Genomic DNA, 22,696 nt, shown 5'->3' on the forward strand with positions numbered 1-22,696 from the left:
TGAGCTGATCTGGTGGAATGAGTGTGTTGTGTAGGGTGTCCAGGTGTTTGCCCATGTGATGAGTCAGTAGGGCAATTCACTTTAGAATTTTGAATGACAGTGTGTTCCTTGTGAAAACATTTTCTTTATGAAAATTGTGCCAAATGCAGAAAATTGTGTGTAATGTTTTGAAAAAAGTGTGTTTTAGAACTGCAATTTGAGTGTAAAGCAGGAATTGTGCTTGTAGTTTAGCAGAATTGCTTCAGGGGGTTGGTGCATTAGTTACATGTTGTGGTCATTGTGTCTCAAATACCAATTTTTATGTGTAAACAATTGAGAAAAACTGTAAAGAGCATTACTGACATGTGGGAATTTAGTCTCATGGGGCTTTAAGGGCTCCATAGTTTCCCCCTGTCTGTCCAAGCCATGAAACAAAGGGAAAAGGAGCCGACTTTATTCCTTTCACAAAAGATCAATAAACAAAGGGAGAGTCAAAGTAATCTTTATTATTATTGGTCAGTTAGGTACAGGAAAAACCTTTTTGTCGTATCCCATAGCTCATCTCAGGAGACGGATCCATACAGACACACAGAACTCCGGACCCAGGCGAACCGCTCACTAAGTTACATATATTTAAAAAAATAAAAATATGAAAGTGATTGTTTTTTACCTAAATGTGCAGGCGAGGCTCTCTAAAATACACATGGAAAAACTCATGCACATCTCAAGTGGTTAAAATACTGAAAACCATTACAAAAATCTGTCCACCTGGGTCCGGTGGTTCAAAGTGTTTACCTACGCGTCCCGTCTCCACTTAATAATGTTTATCTCCGGTTGGACCACGATACCCCCGGCAACATTCTGAGGCGAGCAATTATAATCAGGACTGATTTTTAAAAGAGGGAACGGTGGAAAAAAACACAAAGCGACCGCAACCAACCCTCTTTACCGAGATGAAAACAAAAATAAATAATAAAACAAATCAAAAACAAAATTGCCTCAAAAGTGCCCCAGGTACCACCGTCTTCAAATTAAGGGTGTTCACACAACAACACATGGGAATTCAGCATGCTCACAGTAACACACATACAGATATGAATGTCTTTATAGAATATGTATCTGTCATCACAGCTTGGCAAAATTACACTTATACACAACGAATGCACAATAACACCTGGAACCGTAATACCAGCCAGCGGGAAAAGACCCAAATACGTTTTTTTGAAGTTGTCTTCATCCGGTCGGGAAAAAAAAAAAACTTCCTGTAAAACTTGACGAGCTCGTCCCCTGGTAGGTGGTGGTGATATCGTCCAATAACAATAAGCCTATAGATAAAGAATTTATGTTCCCAAACAACCCATAAACACACACGCACACACACCCACACACACACACACACACATACACACATAAAATCGCACATATTTCCTCCCACACTTATTACATGTTAGTAACATCATGATAAATCTCTTTTGAGTCGGTGAATAGATGGATGACTGGAACGTGAGATAGTCAGAGCTACCTATGGTTAAGCGGCTGTGTCGAGAGCAGTAAACCTGACAGAAGTACAAAACACTTCATAACATCCTAAATTGGCAATTATGTTGACATAGTTACATTAGGCTATATGTAATCATTGCTTGGCAGCATACAAAAATAAAAGAAGTTGCTCTGGTGCATATTCTGAATCATCTGCATCGTGAGTTCCTCTATGCAAACGGAAGGAATTGTTTTTCGGCACGTTATTTTCCTTTTTTTTTTTTTTCAAAAACAAAATGAGGCTGGCTCAGTTATTATATATTCGATTAGGATTAGGGTGTAACCATATCTGCCTAACTATTATTATACTACCAGTAGCAGCGTCTCGTTGTTGTGTAGTTTGTCTGCTGGCTGGCCGTGAAGCGAGCCCGGTTGATGCATATTTGGAATCCCTTGTGAAAAAAAAAAATATATATATCCTTGAAAAGATTTTTTCACACGCCCACGCCACACAAGTTCACACAGATTCAAACAACAAGGAAATAAGAAAAAAGGCTGTTAAAAAAAAAAATAAAAACAGTCATGTTTTCTCTATTCTGTACGACTCTAGGAGCAGTATTTCTTCCTGTTTTCATATAGAATTTGTGCTGTCGTTAAAGATGCAATGTGTAAAGATTGGCCACCTGTTCAAGGAATACGGAGAAGCATGTCACCAGATTAAACACAAACTGCTGCTAACGAAACTCTTTGCTGTAGCTATCTAAGACTGGAGCTGTTAGTTGCCATTAGCCAGTTAGCCCAGTTAGCCATGCAGCTAGCAGCCCTAAGCAGATAGGGACAGGAGCAGCGTCTAGAGCTATTAATTCATTATTTATAGTTTTATTATAGTTGGCGGTGTTGAAACAGCGGAAAGTCAAACCAAGGTTGTTGTTTTTACTGTTTTATTTTGTTTCTGTCATGTTTTAAATGAGGAGTGTTTTGCGATGAGTAAACGAGACAGTGGAACTCATCTTAGTTCTGTATAAAAGAGAAAAACTAGAAGCTCTTCAGAAGGTGTGCCATTGGTTGAAACCTGGTGTGAAAACAGTTCCTCTCGTGTAAGCTTGTGAAACTCGCCACTCACATGCATCTCCTAGCTGAAACCGCGGGGGGCTGTACCATCAGAGGTACAAAGCTGCGTTACGAGACAGGATGGGTCGGGGCCACATCTTACACATTGCACCTTTAACTAAGTTGGTGTCCGATGACTGGTTAACTGCATTTGTCATTTATTTGGATTTTAACAACGGGTTCAAACTACATATTCAACCACTGAATTCAAACTAATACAACAATCTAGGGCCCATGTTTCACAAGTAAACAATGAAAGTAGGAATTAGAAGATGGGCTGCATGTGTCCAACCCCTGGACTGATTAGATTGATTGCAGATCGGTAATTAGCAAATACAAATCCTGGCACCAAAATCGCAATGCTTCTTTTTTTACATGACACACCCTTTGCTGTGCTCCACCTCCACTTACGTATGGTCAGAGTTGTGGTTAGCCACCAGAAATGGAACAGATGATGACAACAAACCTTCGTGTACGAGAAAGAAAATGACGACTGATGGCTACACGTGTGGCTAAACAACCAACTCCTGGTGTTTTGAAAGATCTCTGAGCTTAAGAAAATGAGATTGCTAGTTTAGCTTTTGTTTATATAAATTCCTCACTTTTTTACGTGCAGTTTGGCCGGTTAGACTTCTGTGTGTTCAAAGGTCTTTTTGGAGTTGAACGGGGGAAAAGTTTTCATCCTTTATGAAACAGCTTCCAGGGCTTATATGTAAGGAATACTCTGCTACACTTGGCATTGACTTTTTTTTTACACTGCTTTCAATCTCTCAGCATCAGATGAACAAAAGCATGTCTCAGTGGACATTTTCTCTGTTACGGAGGTGGAGAGTTTAGGATGAGACGTGACGAAGAATAAAACATCTTAACACCATTGCAGTGGTAGCCATTGCAGAGGCGCCCGTGCCGACATCTATCCTGTACGATGGGGACACTCTACTTTAATTCCTCTGGTATAGTGCAGCAGGGAGTGGGACCTGTGAAATGGCTACACCTGCAAATCCATAAATGTTGGCAGAGATCCGCAGAAACGCCAAGATCCACTTTTAGCACAGTGTAGCAGACCTTAGAAACGCACGATTTCCACCAGGGCTGTGACAGCTCTGCTTCTATGGCCAAAGTCCTGTAAAGATATAGCATCAGGGCAAGTCGAGGGGGAAGGATTGAGGCAAAGAGGAAGAGAGACATCGAGAAGGATGCTGGAATGGCGTCCTGTCCTCCTCTTTCACAGCCTTTGGGTGAAGTTTTCAGGGAACACCCCTTTAGCTGCATTTTCTTTGTTCTGCTGCCAGTCGTCCTGCTTAAAGCCCATCAGCCAGCCATCATCCTGAACACACACACACACAGAAATTAGGACATATCCACCTCATTGCAGGAGGGCTGTAACTGACAGTTACTTTCATGATCCAACAATCTCTTGATTAGTTTCACGATAAATCATTTGGTCTACAAAATGTCCAAAAAATTATTAAAAATGCCCCAAAAATGTGCAAAATGACATCTTTAAATTGTATCTTTGTTGTAATTAACAGACCTAAACCCAAAGACTCTTTATTTACTTTCATAAATGCCAAATAATAGCAAAAAATCATCACATTTCCAAAGCTGGACAACAAATGAAGTACTTGCGTTTACCTGTTCATCAGGGTTGTCAAAGGTGATTACTAGCACCACATCACCAGCCTTCATCTCCAGTTCGTCTGTGTCGTTGGCTGCATAATCATGCATCACTTGGACCTACATCACATAAAAAATATAATCCAATCAAGTATCTCCATATATATAAAGCAGATGTTCAGCGCTGTTGAGATGCTCTCTTTCTGTATCCTGGTTTACCTTGAAAAGGAAGCCGGGAGGCATTTCTGCCGTTGCCGTCGCTTCTTCTGTTGGCTCTGGTGCTGCTGCTGCTGCTGCTGCAGGTGCAGGTTCAGGTGCAGGTGCTGCAGGTTCAGGTGTCTAGAAAAAAAAAGGTTCTGTTTACTGACGTGTAGTGCCCGGTGAAAAACTCAAAAGAGACAAGACAAGAGACACAAAGTCCTGCAGCCCTGAAAAACTCTGAATGATTTATACGTTTTTAATCAAAGCAACACTATATAACTTTTTTTTATTTTTTCAAGATTTTTTTTTGGCATAGACACCTTTATTAAGCAGTAGACAGACAGGAAATATGGGAGAGAGAGGGGGATGTGACATGCAGCAAAGGACCTCCGGCCAGAATCGAACCAGCTCAGCTGCGTATATGGCATGCGCTTTAACCACTCGACCACCTGCGCGCCCCAACACTATGAGAGTTCCCAGAGTGCCAAATACCCATACTTTGGATTAATGGTTTGTGAAAAAAAGACCCAATTTGGTATTTCTTTTTAATTTGTAGTCGGGCATGAGACTCGGTCAGTGTTAGCATGTGATCGAATCCAGAGCCCCACACCCTGCAAAGGATAAGCGGTTAATGTAATGGTTGGATGGATTCTCAACAAATCAACTATCTTTCTGCAGAAAGTTACAAAGTGTTGCTTTAAGTGTAAATAAATGTCACAATCTTTCCAGCATTTGTAAAAAGTGAGAAGAGACTTATGGCTAAGCATCTTTGTAAGATGTCACATCCAATCACCTAAAACAGAATCATGAATGCTTCAGAGGTAGTGTGAGCTCTTTAAATAACACTGTGTATTATTTCTAACAGTCTTTGGCAGCACCTTATTTTACAGGTTCACACATTTCATGGTAAGTAGGTGTTAATTACCAAGTAACATATTTTTTTTAATTACCTCAACATTTCTTGATAATTAGCCCAACATGACTTAATACTAATAATCAGCTACTTTCCAACAAGCAGTTAATATATAACAGGTCATTTCTTTGATATATTTCCAGGAACCCTCAAACAGCTTTCTGCTTATCTTCTGCTAATAACGCAAGATAATTTTTTCCCCCAATTTTACCTTTTCTACATTGAAATATCTGGAGAAGTGTTCATTTCGCTCGACGCTTCTACTTCATTTTAAAATCTTTATCGCCAGAAACTGACGACATGCTGATATTATCTCGCATCAATAAAAATGTTACAGTAGTCCCTCCTTGCTCACCTCCTCAGTCGCTGCTGCTGCTGCTGCTGCTGCTGCTGCTGCTGCTGCTTCTGCTGGCTCTTCCTCCTCCTCTGGTGCTGCAGCAGCTGCTGCAGACTCACCCTGGCAGCAGAGAGACAGAACAGAGAGAGGTTAGAGAAGGAGACCGATGAGAGATCCAAAAAGAGGAGGGAAGGGAAAGAATGACAGAGAGAAAAACAGACAGACAAGACAAAGACAGACAAAAAGACAAGCCACACAGCCTTAACAGCAAAGTTATGACTAATACAAGCAAGTGTGTTGAATAGACGGTAAGCTTGGTTACTGATGCACAGGTGCCATTAAAGGTAAAAGCTTTTGCAAGGCATTACTATGTGCATGGATTTGTGATTAGCAGTGACTGGGATTACTTGTGTGGAGCAGGTGTCTACACTCGTTTCTTTCCCTCAGCAATTACTCTCCAACTTTACCTCTTTGTCACAGCTGATGCATCCATGCTGCTGGTCCAAATGCATCCTAAATCTTTCCAGCCTAAGATTTCTCCATCTTTCCACCTTTCATTCACAATCTATCATCTGTTTATTTCCAGTACCTCATGTTCAAACCTCCTCCTCAAAAAATTCAATGCATCCGCCATTTTCGTCCAGATGCATCTCTCCACTTTTTTTTTTTCTCTCCTGGATTACCTGACCCTCTTCATCATCCAACGCCGCATCAGCTTGTGAGGTTTCTTCCTCAGCTGGAGCCTCAGGTGGAGCCTCAGTTGGAGTCTCAGCTGCAGGTGCTACATCCTCAGCGGCGGCCACCTCTGTGACCGGCTGGCTCTCGTCATCGTCCCAGCCCGCCTGGGCTTCAGCCATGGGATCATAATGCGCCTGCTGGCTCTCATCATCATCATCCCCATGTTTCTCTGATATCACAGAGTCATAGCGAACCGGTTTGGTTCCGTCATCCCCCCAGCCCTCCGTGGCAGCTGCAATGGGGTCATAGCGGACGGGCCGCGTACCATCATCCCCCCAGCCCTCCGTGGCAGCTGCTATGGGGTCATAGTGCTCCTGGGTGTCCTCTTCCTGGGCACCACTGTCCTCATGCTGAGGGGCAAGGGTCAGGTTTCAAGGAATCAAGAGGTCATAAGAGATATTATATCTTTTGGGTATGATAAGGGGTTTATAAATCAAATGGCGGGGGGGAATTTATAGGGGCATAAAGGCAAAGAATGAGGAATATTTAAGGATAAATTCAATGGCTAACATTCCAATGGTAGGAAGGGTTTTGGAATAAGCAGCACCAGGAGAATAAACCATTTTTGCACAGTTGGGGTTTGTATAGCCAAGATATGAACAAAACAGTGGACAAGGGATTAGGAAATGATATCACATATTTCAAAGGGGCGCAGAAGTGTTGTATTATAAGCTCCTTAAATACAAAGTGTATTTGCTTTATCTAATGGCAACATCGGTCAACAAGTTTATGATACTTTCATGTTTTGTTCAGCAAGATAGTCTTCGCAGATTTTGTGATTTTTAAAGTGTAAATTCAATCTCTAAAAAAAACAATAAAAAGCAGATGTCGGGCTATAAACCTGCAGTCGCATGACTTAAACGTTGCTACATTTACTTGCATTTGATTTTGTTGATCTATGTCTGGATCTATATGAATAGAGTTCGACTGAAAGATGTTAGCATCGTCATTGTGAGTTTTACAGCCATGTTAAAAAAAGTCTGGCGATGATGTAAAAGAAAATAGCCTGTTACTTAAAGGTTTAAAATCCTGCAAGGACATGAGAAGAGCCTTTCAAGGGACTCGGTTTCAAGCACTATTCAGGTCAAACTTAAAAATATTTAAGGGGAAAACTAAGCATGGGGACGGGGCCAAGGACATCAATGTGAGGAGTTCAGCAGCAGATGTCAGCAAGTCATCATCATCATCATCACCATCATCATAATCATCATCATCATCATCATAAGACCCAAGACGGTTGATGTAGAAGGATAAAACCTTTACAGAGAAGGTTCAGATCAAAACAAAAGACAGATGAAGATAAGGAAGGGTGGCAGCAGAAGGCAGAAACGCAAAAGCTGTCGGCCTTTTCCCATCAGAAAATAGATGTCGGATCTTCAGTTTGTAGTTTGCAAGCGTGGGTCAGATTCCCACGGCTATGTTTCGGATGGAGAAAGAGGAAGGAAGCTTTGTAAGAGCAGAGGTGTCGTTCCCTTCTGAGCTATCACTGCGTTGCCTCAAGCTTTGAGACACATCTCTCTTACAGTGATAGGGATGAGCAAAAGGGTTAGTCAATGGTCAGGATGCCGAGTTGCAAGCAAGGTGTCGTGAAGTTGCCCACTAGCCTTTCGTTTCATGTTCGCCGGAACAACCCGCGGAAAACGTGAGCAACTTCACTTTCACTCTCAGAGCAAAACTGTTCCCTCTGTGTCACATGGAGCATGTAGCTAACATGTAGCTAACATGTAGCGGCTACATGCTCTGTCAGTGCAACATGTGAACATACAGCGAGACGGGGGGGAACACAACGAAAGGAGGTTCATTCAGTTACAAATCATTTCACACGAAGGAGATTTTTTTACATCTAGATGTGTCTTTTGTGGAGGTCAGTGGTGTCTTACAATCAATCCTTTACAGGCTGTGGCTCTACAGTATGCTGTATACCATCAATGCACACACACTGAAGAAAGACAAAGAGAAGGACTGCACATCAGACACCATTTATATTGTTAAACATGTGCAAAATGTCAATTTGAAACTGAATCGACCCACGCTCCTTCCCAGGTTCTATTTGTGCCGTACAACAATCTCTTCAGTGTTTAGTGGTGACACATAAAGCACTGCAGACACAAAGACAACGCACAAACAGATTTGGGACGGACAAATGAGAGAGACCCACTCATGGAGAAGCTAGTTTATATACAGAGACGGCCCATTATAGAAGTCCAACCCAGCAAGTTCTGCACGTGTGACGCAGGGTGTTTATCAGGCACACTATGAGAGTGGGCCTTGTATAATGAGCCAGTCGACAAGAAAGAAGTAAATGTAAACAATGATAAATGCATTGCTGGTAACCGTGAACACAAATAAGGATAAACACGCTGATGAGGATGATGATCATAATGCACAATTTCCGTGTTTTTTTGCAAATCAAAACAAAAGCGTTGAAGACGAGGACGGCGCGCTTACCCATGAGTCCCAGTTCGCAGGCTGTGGAAAACAGAGGAAGCAACAGAGTGAGAAGACGCAACGAGACTGGTCACAAAGCTCTGGCTTATGCACAGCTGCATTCAAGGTCCCATGCTCTAAACCCACAAGCCCGTAGCTGTTAGATCTCCAGCAGAACAAGAGTACAAGCAATTCTAGGGTGACGTCTGAAGAAGTAAGTGATGTAAGTTTAAGAGGTGGCCACTGTTTCTATGTTGTATGTTTCTATGTATGATGTGTAAGAGGACGGCGCGCTGCGAAACAACCTTTATTTTAACTCGATTTCTTTTTATTTAATTTCTCATCGTCTGTCTCAACAGATCATTTCATTCAGAATCTACACAATCCCTCTTAATGCCAGTGTAAAGTTTCACTTGCATCAGAACTGTGGGTAGATATTTAAACTAAAAATAAAAGTTGGGACTCAAAAAATAATTTATTTGCACCAAAGAAATCATCCAAGAGCTTCAATCATACTGTTCTTTAAAAAACAGGAAAAAACCCCAAAACATTGCGACTACAGCAAAATAACAATTCGTTTACATAAAGCAAAAGTAACACTGCTTGCGACAGAGAGGCTGACGTTGACGTACAAAAAAACTACAGTTGTACGTATGATGTACCTAAAGACTGTAACCTCAAAAGGGGGCGATACAACATCTCACACAGAGGCACAAGTAGAGCCAAAAACCCTGCGAGGAAAACTCAACAGCAATATTGACTTCACCAAGTAGAGGAACTACATTGGGTTGTCTTCAGCAAGTTGTACTTATTTTTATTTTTTTTTTGTCATGATGAGAAAAATCACAGAAATATCAATATCACAGAAACATACCCTGAAATATTGTGATATTATTTTAGCGTCAGATAGCCAACATCCTACTGGAGATAACACAAGTCTATGGTAAAGCTGTGAAAGAACTGCACTGAATCATTATCACATAATCACATATTGTTCATTTGGAGTTGTGTGTCTGGCCTATCCAACTTACACTCTCTTAATCTACACAAATTCCTAGAAAAATATCCCTCCTTAACTCAACTGTACGCTCACATAACGTAAAAGCGACGCAGGTCATCCCGGCATCTCAAACTGCTATTTCTGCTGTACAGGTTAGATGAGACAGAAGTCGGAGCAGAGCGGGGCTTCAGTCTACAGTTCATGCCATGAGTGATCTGTGGACAGTGCCGAAAGCAGGAGCGAGTGGTCACTAAAAGCAGGTTTCTACAGATCATCATGCCATCATCCCACCTCGCGTTCGGTAAGTTAAGTCGGAAAGAAGCAGAGCAGGTAACACCTCAAACCATGCCAAGCTTTTCAAGGGAATTTTATTTTGTATCCAGGCTTATCAAGGCTACTGTCAATATATTTAAAGTCACGCAGCAACTGGGAAAAAAAATATATATCCTGCATTAGCGAACTTATGGCGAAGTACTCACGGACTTGAAATGAACGCTTCTGAATAAAATATAAAATCTCTTGTGAAGCTTGGCATTTCTTGCAGTGGAGGGTCTCTACGATCTATACGTTCATGCCATTAATCATCCACCTGTGTGACCGCGGAGGCTTTGGCTGCTGCACTGAACGAGTCCAGGTCCATGTCCAACAGGCTGCTCACTGCAGGACTGTCAAACTGATAACAACAGGAATAGGAGGGCTCGTTGGCTAACTGGATGTAACAGGGAAGGCAAGGAACAGAAGGACAGAATAGAATAGAATAGAATAGGGGAAGTATACAGGAGGACAGACAGGCCAGAGGAAGGAACTAAGAGGCTCTGACCTGTGCAGAAGGAGAGAGTGTAAAGTTAACGGTCTGCGGCTGTGTGTGGACGGCAGCTGCTCACTCACCTCTGTGGGGGAGGTGACGCTGATGTCAGGTGTAGCTGCAGCATCAAACAGGTTGATGATGTTCTCTGCTTTCATCTCCTTCGATGGGGTCACCTTGGGCGGAGGAGGCACTGCTGGTCTTAGCTACGACAGAAGGAGGAAAACGCGACCCCGTATTTTACATTTTTCATTCTAAAAGTGAAAACAGAACTCAACAGTACCGTTATTCGTGCCACCAAACTAAGTGATTACTGGTGATTTTTCATCCTCAAGTTAATCACTTCAGCTGTCACATTTAGCTTTGTACATATCAAGTATTTCCAATTTGTTTTTGTATATAGTATTTTTGATCATTTTTGATAATCACCTCCCAAGCTAGGTTAGCCAGGTAGTTAACTTAGCTTGCTATCAGATTGTAGGAAAGTCCCGTCAGGTTTGTGACAAGTGAGGTTGGAGCATTACTGTCCGCTTTGTAGGTCTAACAAGTCTAAAAGGGGGCCACATAATGATAGCAAAGCTGAATGACTAGCGAATGTCAAAGTTAGGTACCTCACTATTCACATTCAATCTAGCATTGTACATCTTGTTAATGTTATTTACTTTCGGCTTTTATCATTTTAAAAATGTTAGTCTGGAAGAGGAACGCCAGGTTTGAAGCCAACTTTCGCAGTGGCCAAACCATGTAATTCCAATGGCAAGTGATGCACTTGGACCCAAAAAAACTTGTTCCGATAAGCTTGCATTTTTAAAGGAAGTGGCTGTAAAACAGTGGATAGTTTTTTGGGAGGTTACAACCCCACAAAAAGACTTGTTTCACTATCATAATTTGAACCATTTGGTCCAGTAAAATTTGGAAAGTCCAGAAGACACACAAGATGAAATTGTTCCATCTCTCTACAAGTTAGCCCAACGCTAAGCCAGAAGTTAGCCAGTTCAGTCGGTGGATGTCAGTTCTATGAGCCGCCCTCAACTGAAGATTCAGGTATTTTTATCACCGGGAAGTTGAGCCATTTTGTCTTCAGGTGCCACTGAGCAGCTCCACTGTGTCCAGAATTTAACGTAATGTCCTTGGCTACCACTAGCTAACATTATCAGCAAAAAGACTGTGGTTGTTTTTGTGACATCGTCTCTAACAAGAATAGCACTTTGCAAAACTAGGGGGTGAGAAGATGAAAAGTTGTCAGTTTCCATTAAATCAATATAAGAATTTCATACTCTCCATCTGCATTTTGGTGAATTTTCAAATAAGTTTCAATGTGCTGCCGTGTTAGTAGATGACAGCATTAGCTTACAATGACAATAGCTAAATAGTTTCAATGTTGACTCTCTTGTATGTTGGTTCCTATATGATACGCGGCCAATTCTGATGCTGTAAGTCACACCTGCATCCTCAGTGTGTGTTTACCTTGGATGGAGACTTGGGGATTGGCGGTGGTCCCCCTGGCCTTAGAGTGTGGTTAGATGCTTCTTTTCCACTGTGCGAATGAGTGATGGAGAGAGAAAGAGAGAGGTGGAGGGCAGAAAAAAACAACACAGACAAATTACAGAGACAGTAGCACGGATGAGAAACAATGTGCGGGAAAGGTCAAGCAAATGTCGAGACAGAGCACCTAAAATCTACCACAGGCTACACGGCATGCTGTACGAGAGTCCAACAGGAGGCTGTTGCTGCGGAACTGTCATGCAAGAAAAGTGAGCCTCATTTCCCTCCACTCCCTCTCCTTTTTTCCTCCCTCCATCCCATGCAAGCAGGCTTTGTCTGTGCCTCCAGTGCGTCTTCACAAGCGAGCAGTGTTAGAGGCATTCAAAAGCAGCCCCAGAGCTGTAAATATGAGTTGAGTTGAAAATCCTGTCATGATTGCTGGACCAGGCAATGGAGTAAATTGGTGGCTCTAAACGGCCACAAGGGGCAACTCAGTTTGTCGCCCCGCGTCAAGCGCTTCAGCCTCTCTCCTCGTGTTTTTATCCTCCTGGTGTTTGGGGATATTGGCTCAGTTCTCTGGGACCTTGCCTGTTTATTGGATTTTTGATTCTTGCATGCTCCCTGCTGGACTTGTTTTCAGTCATGGTTTTGGTTTTCACTTTAGATGTTTCCCCATTGTATTTTGTGGAATTCATCCACACGTGTCATTTTGCGACTTTCCACTTCCAGTCTTTGTCTTATTTCCGGCCCTTTTTGGTTTGTACTTCATTTGGTTTTGTGTTTCTCTTTAGTTTCTCTGGATTTGCTCCCGACAGGTTTTGTCAGTTCTGTTGCCTGCCTTTGATTTGTTTGGAATAAAGCTTCTTATCATTAAAGCTTGCTTTTTGTTTCTCTACCCTCCTGCCCCCTGTCTTGCATTTGAGTCCCTTTTTTGATAATCCATAACAGTATTCCTGAGTTCAACCCTTGCATATCTCACCATCCCGTAAGCTTTTGTACTTTTTTGCGTAAACATGATCACTGAACTGCACAAGCTCCGCCTCAGGCATCTGCATATGGGTCATATCGCTCCTGTTAGTGTAAGTGCAAATTACCACATAGCAACTTTGGAAGAAAACATGAAAATTACATAGAAAAGTATTAATTTCTAAGTGACTCTTTTATGCCCTGTCGCCCATTCATGGATGTACATTACCCCACAGGCCCATTTCTTACTAAATACAGACTACGTGGTTGCGTGGGGTCACTGAAGCCACAAAGGGGCCCCTAGACAGTGTACTGTAGTCATGATCTGGCCAAATGAATTATATTCTATCTATTTAATTGGAAAGGGATATCGTTATATGGTTACTCTGCTTTTTTTTCCTTAACAAATTTGTTCTTAATATAAAAATACAAATAAAAATGCAGCATCCATCTTATTTATTCACATTTACCAGATGTCACAAAGCAGATTTAGGAAAACCTGTAAAAGCTTCTTGATGTACTGGAGCCTGAATGTTCTCATTTATTGTCATTTTCTGTAGTTTTTTTGCTGCGGTAAACTTGAAATGTTGTACCTGAATTTGAAATGTTTAAAAGTAATGATGTTTTCCAGTCTCTTTTCCTCTTAAAGCGCACCAAACTGATGCATTTTAAAATGTTAAATGGCATCCTCACCGTCCCCCAAAATAGGGGCCACTTACCAACCTTCAGCATAGGACACCAAAAAAGACAGAAACAGCCCTTTGACCCTAAATTTAACTAAGCACAACTGGTAAAAGATCTAAAAATACTCTCCCTGCCGCAATAATTGTAGATGAACACTTTAGTGCATCAGTGAATGTTCTTAATCAAGTCTCCATTAGATGAGATAAGATCCTGCGTACCTTGGGACTTTGGTTGCACTGTTATGTAACGCCCTTTGCCTGGCGCAGCGTTAATCATACAGGTTTGCTCAACTCTCACACATCTGCAGCTCGGGGAGCTCAACTCTCTGATCAGTGTGTCTATGATTCACTCCCACATCCAAGCACTACTTCTCCCTTCAGATCTCCAAAGGCTGCAGACTGACTGACAGACAGATAGCTGGACAGACAGGTCAGTTGGACAGACAGACAGGAGTTGTGTCACCATGGTTACTGCTGGTTACCTCCTACTTGCTCCTGACGATGAGGTGCCGCTGCTACTTTCCTTTCTGTAAGGGGTGGCTTCAGGTTAATACATGCCATATCGTTTTTCTACTCCTGTAGCTCAACTTGATTTTTATACCCGGTGTTTTAATCCATGACTGTCAAAGGACGTCAGTGAAATAACCAGATGGACACTTATGGGAAAACAAAACTCTTTCATTCATCTCTCTTGGGTTGCATTTAAAGATTATTTTCATTGTTTCACTCTGTTGTTTGTTTTCTTGATAAGTTGTTTGGTGTATAAAATATCTAAAAATGATGAAAAATGCCAATAATTGTTTCCTAAAGTCCTCAAATGTTTTGTTTTATCCACAACCCAAAGATATTCATTTTGCTGTCACAGAGGTGGAAACAAAATCAGAAAATTCACATTTCTAAAGCCTGTATCAGTAGATTTCTACGTTTCTTTCGTAAGATAAATTATACAAATTGATTAACTGAATATCAAATTATGAATTGACGATTTATTGATTCAGCTCTAGCTCTTTTTCTCCCTAATACAATTTATCCTCAAGGGGTACTTCAGAAGCTTCAGCAACTGCTTCAACTTTTAATGTTTAAGACAGCAAAAAAATGCATAAAAAGGTATTTCTGGAGCTTTCTGAATACATTAGTGCAAAACTTCTCTTTCGCATGTTGTGCTGGCCGTAAAATATGCTGTTTTTGTGACTGGTAAATAAATCTGCCAGCCTTAAATTTTAATTAAAAGAAGTTGTGTGAATTTTTATCTCTTGGCTTACAGCAAACTTTCTAATAGGGACAATGAAGAAAAGTGTTCAAAATAATTTTATCAGCTGATTCATTTATATTTTCACTTCTGATGCAGCACACTAATTTCATTCAGTATGAAGATTTATGTGCTCTCAAGAGGTTTTAAAAGGTTTATTTTTGCCCAAGTCTAGAAGGAGCAATAAATGCAAGTATTTTCTTTGCTGGTGAAGATTACTTGAGCTCTAAAATGACTCCCAGGATTTGATATAAACATTGTTTATGGAATTGCTAAAACCTGAGGTTACTATTTGTTCAACTGAGTAGATTACAAACAAAGTAGAGAAGCCAAAACTTTTCACAGTGTCCGACTACTTAAGTCTGAATAGCATCACTGTCACCTACTGGTGTTTATATATGCTGCTCATAATAATAGTTTTCAATAGATGTTTATTGGCTAAAAAGATGTCTTGACATTTAATTCCAGCCCGAATCAAAATCTTTGGTATTAAAAGAAATATGCATGTGATTTATACGCTACACATATTTTTATAAGGAGTTCTGCAGTAAAAAGTCTTGACACAGTTTACATGATGGATTATTGCTCACTAACCTGGTTGGGTCCGTACTCTCCAATTTCACTAAGACATCATACAAATCCTGATCCAACTGCAAAAAAGGAAAAGACAGGGAGCGGGATATTACACGTAACACCAACAGCATTATATCATCACCCGAAGTCTAAGAGTATGTTTACCCATTAAATTTTCATAATCCCGATTAATTGCTCTGTGTACATTCATATACAGTATACTGTGTTTTGTGTTCCTCCTGCTCTGTAATATCACAAAAGTCTGCTGAAGCTAGTTTGCATCATCATGTCCACATTCAGAGAGGCTCTCAAGCTACGGCAAAAATGCAGGGGATAATCTCCGTGCAGTCAGCTAAAACCCAAAGTGTCCTACTTTTGTTTGACAGTGGGGGAAATAATAAGAAATGGACTACAGTATGTCAGAGTTTGCATCGCGGTTCAAAAACAGTGCTGAAGGGCAGCACGAAGATGACATTTTCTAGATTCAATGGCAGCCCCCGGGCGATGCAGTCAGCACTGATACATCGCATCAATCTGTTCTGTCTGGTCTTTATATAAATTCAGCCTTAATGGAGATGTATGCACGAGTCTCACCCGGCTGATTTCCTTGTGAAACTTCTCCTCAAAACCGGCCAAACTCTGGAAGGTGCTGACGTAAAACCCAACACGACTAAAAATAAACGGTAAAGAAGAGAGAGAGGGGCAGACAGACATTATTGACTGGCTAGATTAATATCCTGCGAGGGTAAATGTAGCACAGATGTAAGCGAGACGCAATTACAGCATCGATCCATCAACAGGAAAATCATCACACACCTGTTCCAGAGTGAAGGCAGCTCCTCCTGCAAGTCAATATTAATCTCCTCGAACACCTTCTGGGCTCGCTCCAACTCTTCCTCAGCCTGAAACACACAAATAAACACACACAAACACACAATGTGTTGGCATAACGCATTAGGGCGTGTTCATGAGAGTCTGTTTGATGACATGCTGTATGTGTGTGTGTGCCTAAGCTCTCCTGACACTATGCTTCAACATGTCTGTCTTCAGTTTGCTTTGCTGTTGTCAATTTCCAGTCCATTCTCACTGAATTACATCCCTTACAGAACTTACAGTAGTTATTTTACACTAAAGTCTGATCTTTGAAAAAACATTGATAAAAGTCTTTATTTTGAAAAGTCTTACCACACATTGCAATAAAATCTTAGTACTAACTTGACCGCGGAGCCTTTGATGTGTAAAAACTGACGCTAGAGAGGTAGGTAGTGCCTCATAGCTAGACGTCTCAGGTCACTGACCAACCTTGGAGCTCGGAGTGAGAACATGTTGCATTTTGATTTTGACGTCATTAGATATTGAAGAGAAACAAGCGGTTGGGATCATGGTGAGAAAAAGAGAGCGATGACATGCAAAAATAAGTTCAGACTGAGGACTGCTCGGCTCAGAGGACACCCCTTATCAAAGTTTCGCAGTCATCAGCATTCGTTGGAGGGGCAGTAAGATGATCACATACCTGGCTCCTGGACAGACTGCTCTGGGCGACGTTGTGTGCAGACAAGATACCCTGAGCCCAGCCTGGGGTGGCCCTCTCTAACAAGGAGGAGGGCTGGAGGAGAGACAGAGAGAGAAGTCTTATGATAAATCCTTTGAAATCTGATACATGTTAATGCAACACGTGTTTTGTTTTTTTTGGTTTTACCTTGGTTATTTTGATTCCCCCGTCCTTTTTCTTGGTCTTGTGCGTGGTGGCATAGTTGTGCCTGGCGCTGTCATAGTCGACCAGCTTCCTGTCCCTCTTAGCTATACGTGCCTGAGTGAAAGGCAAGAGAACAGGTATTTGTGTTGGTGAATCAACGTGAAATGTCTCAGTTTTCTCATCTTCTCTTGGGCAAAAACACTTGTTTTTTTCATTTACAAATACAGGAGTGTGTGATCATTAATAAAAAAGCGAGGCTGCTGCTGCATAAACATCATCTTAACTCCTATTAGGTTTTGGTGATGGTTGCCACTGTTCTCTATGATCACACAGCTTACCTTGATATCAGGGAACTGGCCCAGGTAGGTGTCCATGGAGATGAGAGCATGATCGACCAACTTTTGGTGGTAGTCTGTCCACAGCACGTCGCAGTCCTGCAGCACGCGTGAACACAACAGCACAAACCCAATTACGAACACACAATAGAGGCTGAATACGGCAAACTCTATGCCCGGTTTTTGTCTTATGTTTCCTAGACTGAGTTCTCCATCACTTTAGAGCTAATTGCTATTTGCTTGTGCGTAAATAAAGAATAAGCTGAAGCTGATTGCAGTATTTGTCTTGCAGCCAGCTCGTAGTTTGACTGTAGATAGGACCCATTAATCAAAAAGTCATTCCAAGAGTGAAGCTTATGGAGTCGGAGGAGAAGTTAATGAGCTACTCGACATCTCTCACAAGAGATGCTAACGTATAATTTAAGCTGTCGAGAGGACGGTTAATCACACACATGTGCACTTGAGGAAAAAATACTTGATGTGTTGCATAAGCATGTGACGGACCATTCAATCAGCTCACACACACTGTAACAAAGTGACTCCTCCACACTCTCACACATGCATTTAATCTAAACACAATCACATCAAGTGTTCCTGACCTCCACGATGGAGTCCACGTCGTTCTTGCCGTACCAGTCGGGCTCGTACATGTCGGCCAAACACGCCTGCACGTTCTTGGAGGACTCGTGCATGGCTGAGGACGAAAACACACACTCTTGGCACATGCACATCTGAATCTGTTGGAGCTTGTGTGTGTGTCTGTGTGTGTGTGTGTGTGTGTGTGTGTGTGTCACCTTTCACTGCCTCCAGGTACGCTCTAAGGTCTCTCTGCAGTTTGCTGCCTTCAGTCTGGAGGTGAAACATAAATAAGAGGCTCAGAACACAAAATCAAACACAGCAAGGAGACGGTACGTACGTCAGTCTCAGCAAATGCTAAAACCGTGCCCAAAAACCCTGGTTAACCACGTTCCCTCCAGACTTGCTCTGTTCAACAAATTAACAAGTAATATTTTGCGTCATGCTGAGCTCAACCGTTATGCAGTAAGTAATAAGTAATTTGACGTTGCCACGCAACATGACTGCTCTCACATATTGTTTGTTGAAGTTGATCACTCCCTCCTCGAACGCAACATCTTTGGTCTCATCGGCTTTGCCAAGCTTCTGGAGAACCTGTCAGTCAAACAAGAAAACAACATCAGTGAGAATACCGAGGACATGTTAATACTTTTTTTTTTATTACATGCTTTTCCCTTTATGTGAAAGTGTGCCGCGGTCTTGGCCAGGCCTCTGCTGTAAAGGAGATTTTAAGGCTCAATGGGAATATTCAGCTTCAAAATCCATCAGCGTCTCCATTTCATACAAAAAACTCAGAGTTTTTGGAGTATGCAAGAATATTATATCACATTTTTATAGCGCTGCCATAGACAAGTCAAGTCTAAAGATCAGATATTTAGCCTGGTCAAGATGACAGGGAAAGTCGTGTAAACGCCTACACCCCTCGCCCCTCAAGACATCTTGGAGCACTCTACTATTTAGAAGGCCAGCAGGATCCTATCTGACCCTTCCCATGTGTTGGACTTATTAATGGGCAGCTTCTGGGGAGCAGACAGAAGACGTGGCTCAGCTCCAAGATAAGTGCAGGGCTCCACCTGTCGCTGTTTGTTTGTAGCCATGTGAGTGATTGATATTGTTGGTCGTGTGTTTTTCTGTATGAAGACGTGTATGTTCTGGGAAATGTTCATGATTTTGTACGTTTTAATAGAGTGAAAGGCTTGTTTTTATCTTAGGTGGTTCTTAAACATGTACGCTCTCATGTGTTTTTACTGTGATGTTTTGTCTGATGCAGCAGTTCCCTTAATCCAAGACAATAAAGTAGCCTTAACCCTATTAAACATCAGTGCTGGAGTGCACCACAGGAGTCTATCAAAGTCGATGCACTCACTAGTCTTTTTGATTTATGTACAAAACAGTCTCAAGATCGACGCTCTCGCTACCCCTGGAGATATATCAAGGTCTCCAAACGCTTCACTTCAGTGCACAGTTGTTTTTACAGTGTTATTCTTTTGAAGCGTTTGAACTCTGCATATATATTTTTTTAAGGAAACCTTGAGACGTATACCTTGAGACGTTTCTGATTCTGATTCTGATTCTGAGACATATAGGTTTCAATGAAAATTCCTCAAATAACGAAAGGTTACATAAAAAAAAGGTTAGCAATTGATTTTGTTCAAAACAGACGACAGAAGGTGATCCCTGAAGTACACTTCACATGTGAACATTCACCTGTGTTTCTATATCTCTTTCTTCTAACTTTAAAGAGGCATTACGCAGTTTTTGGAGAAGGCAATTCAAATCAGAATTTTAATATTTACAATATCAATGAGGTAATAATACAAACTCAGGTATACCTTTGTTTTTTTCATTAACTGAATCAACAAGCTGTGCTCGGAGAGAAATAGGAACAATGTTTGAAGCTAGAAAGGTGGCAGGGTCCGCCACATATAAACAAAGTGAAACAGTATGAAACTGTGTTGTCCTTTAAGGTCAGTTTGTTTATTCAGTCATGAAAACAAAGTGCGTGATCATTTACTTTGTTAAGGCAACAAAGATTTTTCTCTTCTAATTAAAATCTCTCCCCCAAAACTACATAAATTGAGTTTGTTTTCTTTGCATTGATGCTTAGAATGCTGGTTAATGTCATTATAAGTAAATAAATAACATAAATAAACCACATTGACAGTATATAATAATGCCTGTATGCATCATAGGCTGCTCATAATCACCATAGGACCCTGATATGCATGACATGCTCACACACTGGGTTTACAGTAGTAACACTGACTGTTTTTCTCCCTGAAGCCTCACAGCACATGATGCATTATGGCAGACAAATAGCGCCCCCTGCCAGTTACTGAGCACACGACGCGCAGGTGCATGAACGCATAAAGCAGGCCTCACATCTACCACCTATACTCACTGCAGCATGGGTGATCATTATCATCACAGAGGCAGTAAAATGCAATAAAAGGGGCCTTCCTGCGGTCACCATCTCTGTGACACACTCCGACTGAGACACCAGGTTGATTCAAAGCGTCTGAAGCGCATCAGTCCCGCGCTCGGCTCTGACAGATGAAATCACGAGGCCCGTACAGTAAATCTCACTGCAACATGAACGTGCCCGCTGTGTGACATTGGCTCCGGCGGAGGGGGGGGTGAGGTACTAGAAGTGGGCATCCCCAAAACTCATCACCCCCCGTCCGTGATGTGGCGATGTCGTGATGCGACACTGCGCCTCGCTGGAATGGATGGATGGATGGATGGACGGTGGAGGCTGCGGCATTAGGCCTGAATAATCATCTCCCACCACACCACCATCACCACCATCACCACAGCACCAGCACGTCAGCGAGCAGCTCTTACCTTCTCCTGGGCTCTCGTGAGTTTTTTCTGGACGTTGCTGGCCACTTTCCCCGCAGTCAGCCCCTTCCCCAGATTCAACTCAGCCATCTTGTAGCGTAGATCGGTTCTTCGGATGCGGGAGAGAGGAGATGCGAGCAATAACGATCGGGCGGACCGCTACGGCGAGCGCTGGGGCAAATTCATCAATGTCCCAAATTGGAGGAAAATGATGGCGATAATAAATGTGATGCTGTGGTGTGTCTCTGAGAGGATGCGTGCGTGCGGAAAGCTAAGCGCTATTCTCAAATTCTCATTGAGCTGCTGTGTGCGCGTCCGTGACAGCAGAGGAGGATGCTGTCAGAGATGCTCTTAAAGGCGCAGATGCTGCTGCGCGTCCACACACGAGACCCAGCACACGAGACTGTAAATTACACTGGATAAGCTTCGATATGAACAAAATGTACCACTGAGGGAGAAGAAGAATATCTTTTCTTTTTTTTTTCTTTTTTTTTTTGAATAATGCTTTTAATCTCAGTAATTTTTTTTATTATTTTCTTTTATTTTGTTACTGTAACATCTATAAATAAAAAGCTTCAGAATTTTCAGGCCGTGAAGTCAAGTATCACATCTGTATAATATGTTGAATCTATGGCAAATAAGTATCCTGGTACTCACAATTAACAAAAACGTCACAGCAAACAGTGGTGAGAAAAACGCCAAGCCTGGTTTGTATTAACGCTTCAGGGACCATCTGTCTCAGGCTGATATCATGTCGTTACGTAACACGACAACAACCTGGTCATCAGCGACACAGTATCACTGAGGAGCAGCTCAGCAGTCGAGGAAAACACTTGTAAACACGAGAGAGGACACCCAGTGCCATGAAAAATTAATAATTTCCGTGAGTGTGGAGCCAGGCCTGAGTCCCAAATCTCAAATCCAAATTTTGTGTTAACTGTTAAAAAGAGCCTAAATTTTGTCCCCTAGGATCATGATTTGGTTGTAAAATGGACTGCATGGCATCAACCCAGATTACATTTGAAAAGGTGTGTGATTAGTAGATTGCCAAGGACTTGTTTCTGATTAAGTCCTCCTGTGTGTGTTCCTGTTTTAGTTCATAATATTAGAGGCGGTAATCACAGCGTCACTTATGATTCGATACGATTCACGATACGCTGCCCATGGTAACGGCGATTCGGTGATGAACGATGCGTTTCAAGACAACCATCCAACAACGCATCACAAGATCTGTCTAATTGAAGAATACAGAACACTCCCGTCACAGCGCGGCTCAAGGGTAGGACAAAGAGAAGAGGACGACGCATGCTTTAACTAAAGATTTATTCAACACAAACACAAGTTAATAAATAACAATATAAAGTATGTAAGATCTTAACATTGATAGTGTTTGTAGTACGTATGAGTGACAAAGAGCAGCAATCACAGATGGTAATTAAGCACACTTCCTGTTTCCCTTCTAATAGTGAAGGACAGCCCAGAACAGGAAGTCAGGCGGCTGTGGGCTGTCACGCTCCTTAAAGCAACATTATGTAGAAAATGTGCATTTTGTGTGATTTGGCGCCCCCCAAAGTTTCTGCATGCATCACCACTGTTGTAGATACAGATCCCAGGTCTGTAACAATTTGTCAGATGTAATGTAGGTGCTGACTACAAACAAAACTCATTATGCTATAACAGTATTAT

General features: G+C 41.9%; 1 protein-coding gene across 4 annotated transcripts; it reads right to left on the bottom strand.

Moving 5' to 3' along the window:
• Positions 1 to 465: 465 nt before the first annotated feature.
• On the bottom strand, positions 466 to 21,402 carry bin1a (bridging integrator 1a). Of its 4 annotated transcripts, XM_030427813.1 has the most exons (20): positions 21,014 to 21,400; positions 18,683 to 18,763; positions 18,388 to 18,442; positions 18,193 to 18,287; positions 17,597 to 17,692; positions 17,262 to 17,372; positions 17,076 to 17,168; positions 16,379 to 16,464; positions 16,157 to 16,232; positions 15,584 to 15,639; positions 14,223 to 14,267; positions 12,074 to 12,143; positions 10,690 to 10,812; positions 10,391 to 10,474; positions 8,823 to 8,843; positions 6,320 to 6,724; positions 5,655 to 5,756; positions 4,405 to 4,524; positions 4,204 to 4,305; positions 466 to 3,895 (listed from the first exon to the last, which is right to left on the bottom strand). In XM_030427813.1, the coding sequence occupies exons 1-20, from the start codon at positions 21,098 to 21,100 to the stop codon at positions 3,794 to 3,796; spliced, it is 2,010 nt and encodes a 669-aa protein (XP_030283673.1). In that variant the 5' UTR covers positions 21,101 to 21,400; the 3' UTR covers positions 466 to 3,793. The 4 variants fall into 4 exon arrangements, with proteins under 4 accessions (XP_030283673.1, XP_030283674.1, XP_030283675.1 ...); XM_030427814.1 differs by lacking the exon at positions 14,223 to 14,267 and having other exon boundaries at positions 21,014 to 21,402; XM_030427815.1 differs by lacking the exon at positions 10,391 to 10,474 and having other exon boundaries at positions 21,014 to 21,398.
• Between the last annotated feature and the right edge of the window lie 1,294 nt (positions 21,403 to 22,696).

Source organism: Sparus aurata, chromosome 9, assembly GCF_900880675.1.
Source record: "Sparus aurata chromosome 9, fSpaAur1.1, whole genome shotgun sequence".
Lineage (NCBI taxonomy): Eukaryota > Metazoa > Chordata > Actinopteri > Spariformes > Sparidae > Sparus > Sparus aurata.

Bases quoted from the DNA above. Each gene is read 5' to 3' on its own strand.
- bin1a (XM_030427813.1), bottom strand. From the start codon at position 21,100: ATGGCTGAGTTGAATCTGGGGAAGGGGCTGACTGCGGGGAAAGTGGCC. The intron at 14,268-15,583 runs GTTAGTGAGCAA...CACCCCTTACAG, and splicing joins GAGAGTACGGACCCAACCAG to AAAGGAAAGTAGCAGCGGCA. The intron at 10,813-12,073 runs GTAAACACACAC...CTTCTGTCGTAG, and splicing joins TCCCCAAGTCTCCATCCAAG to CTAAGACCAGCAGTGCCTCC.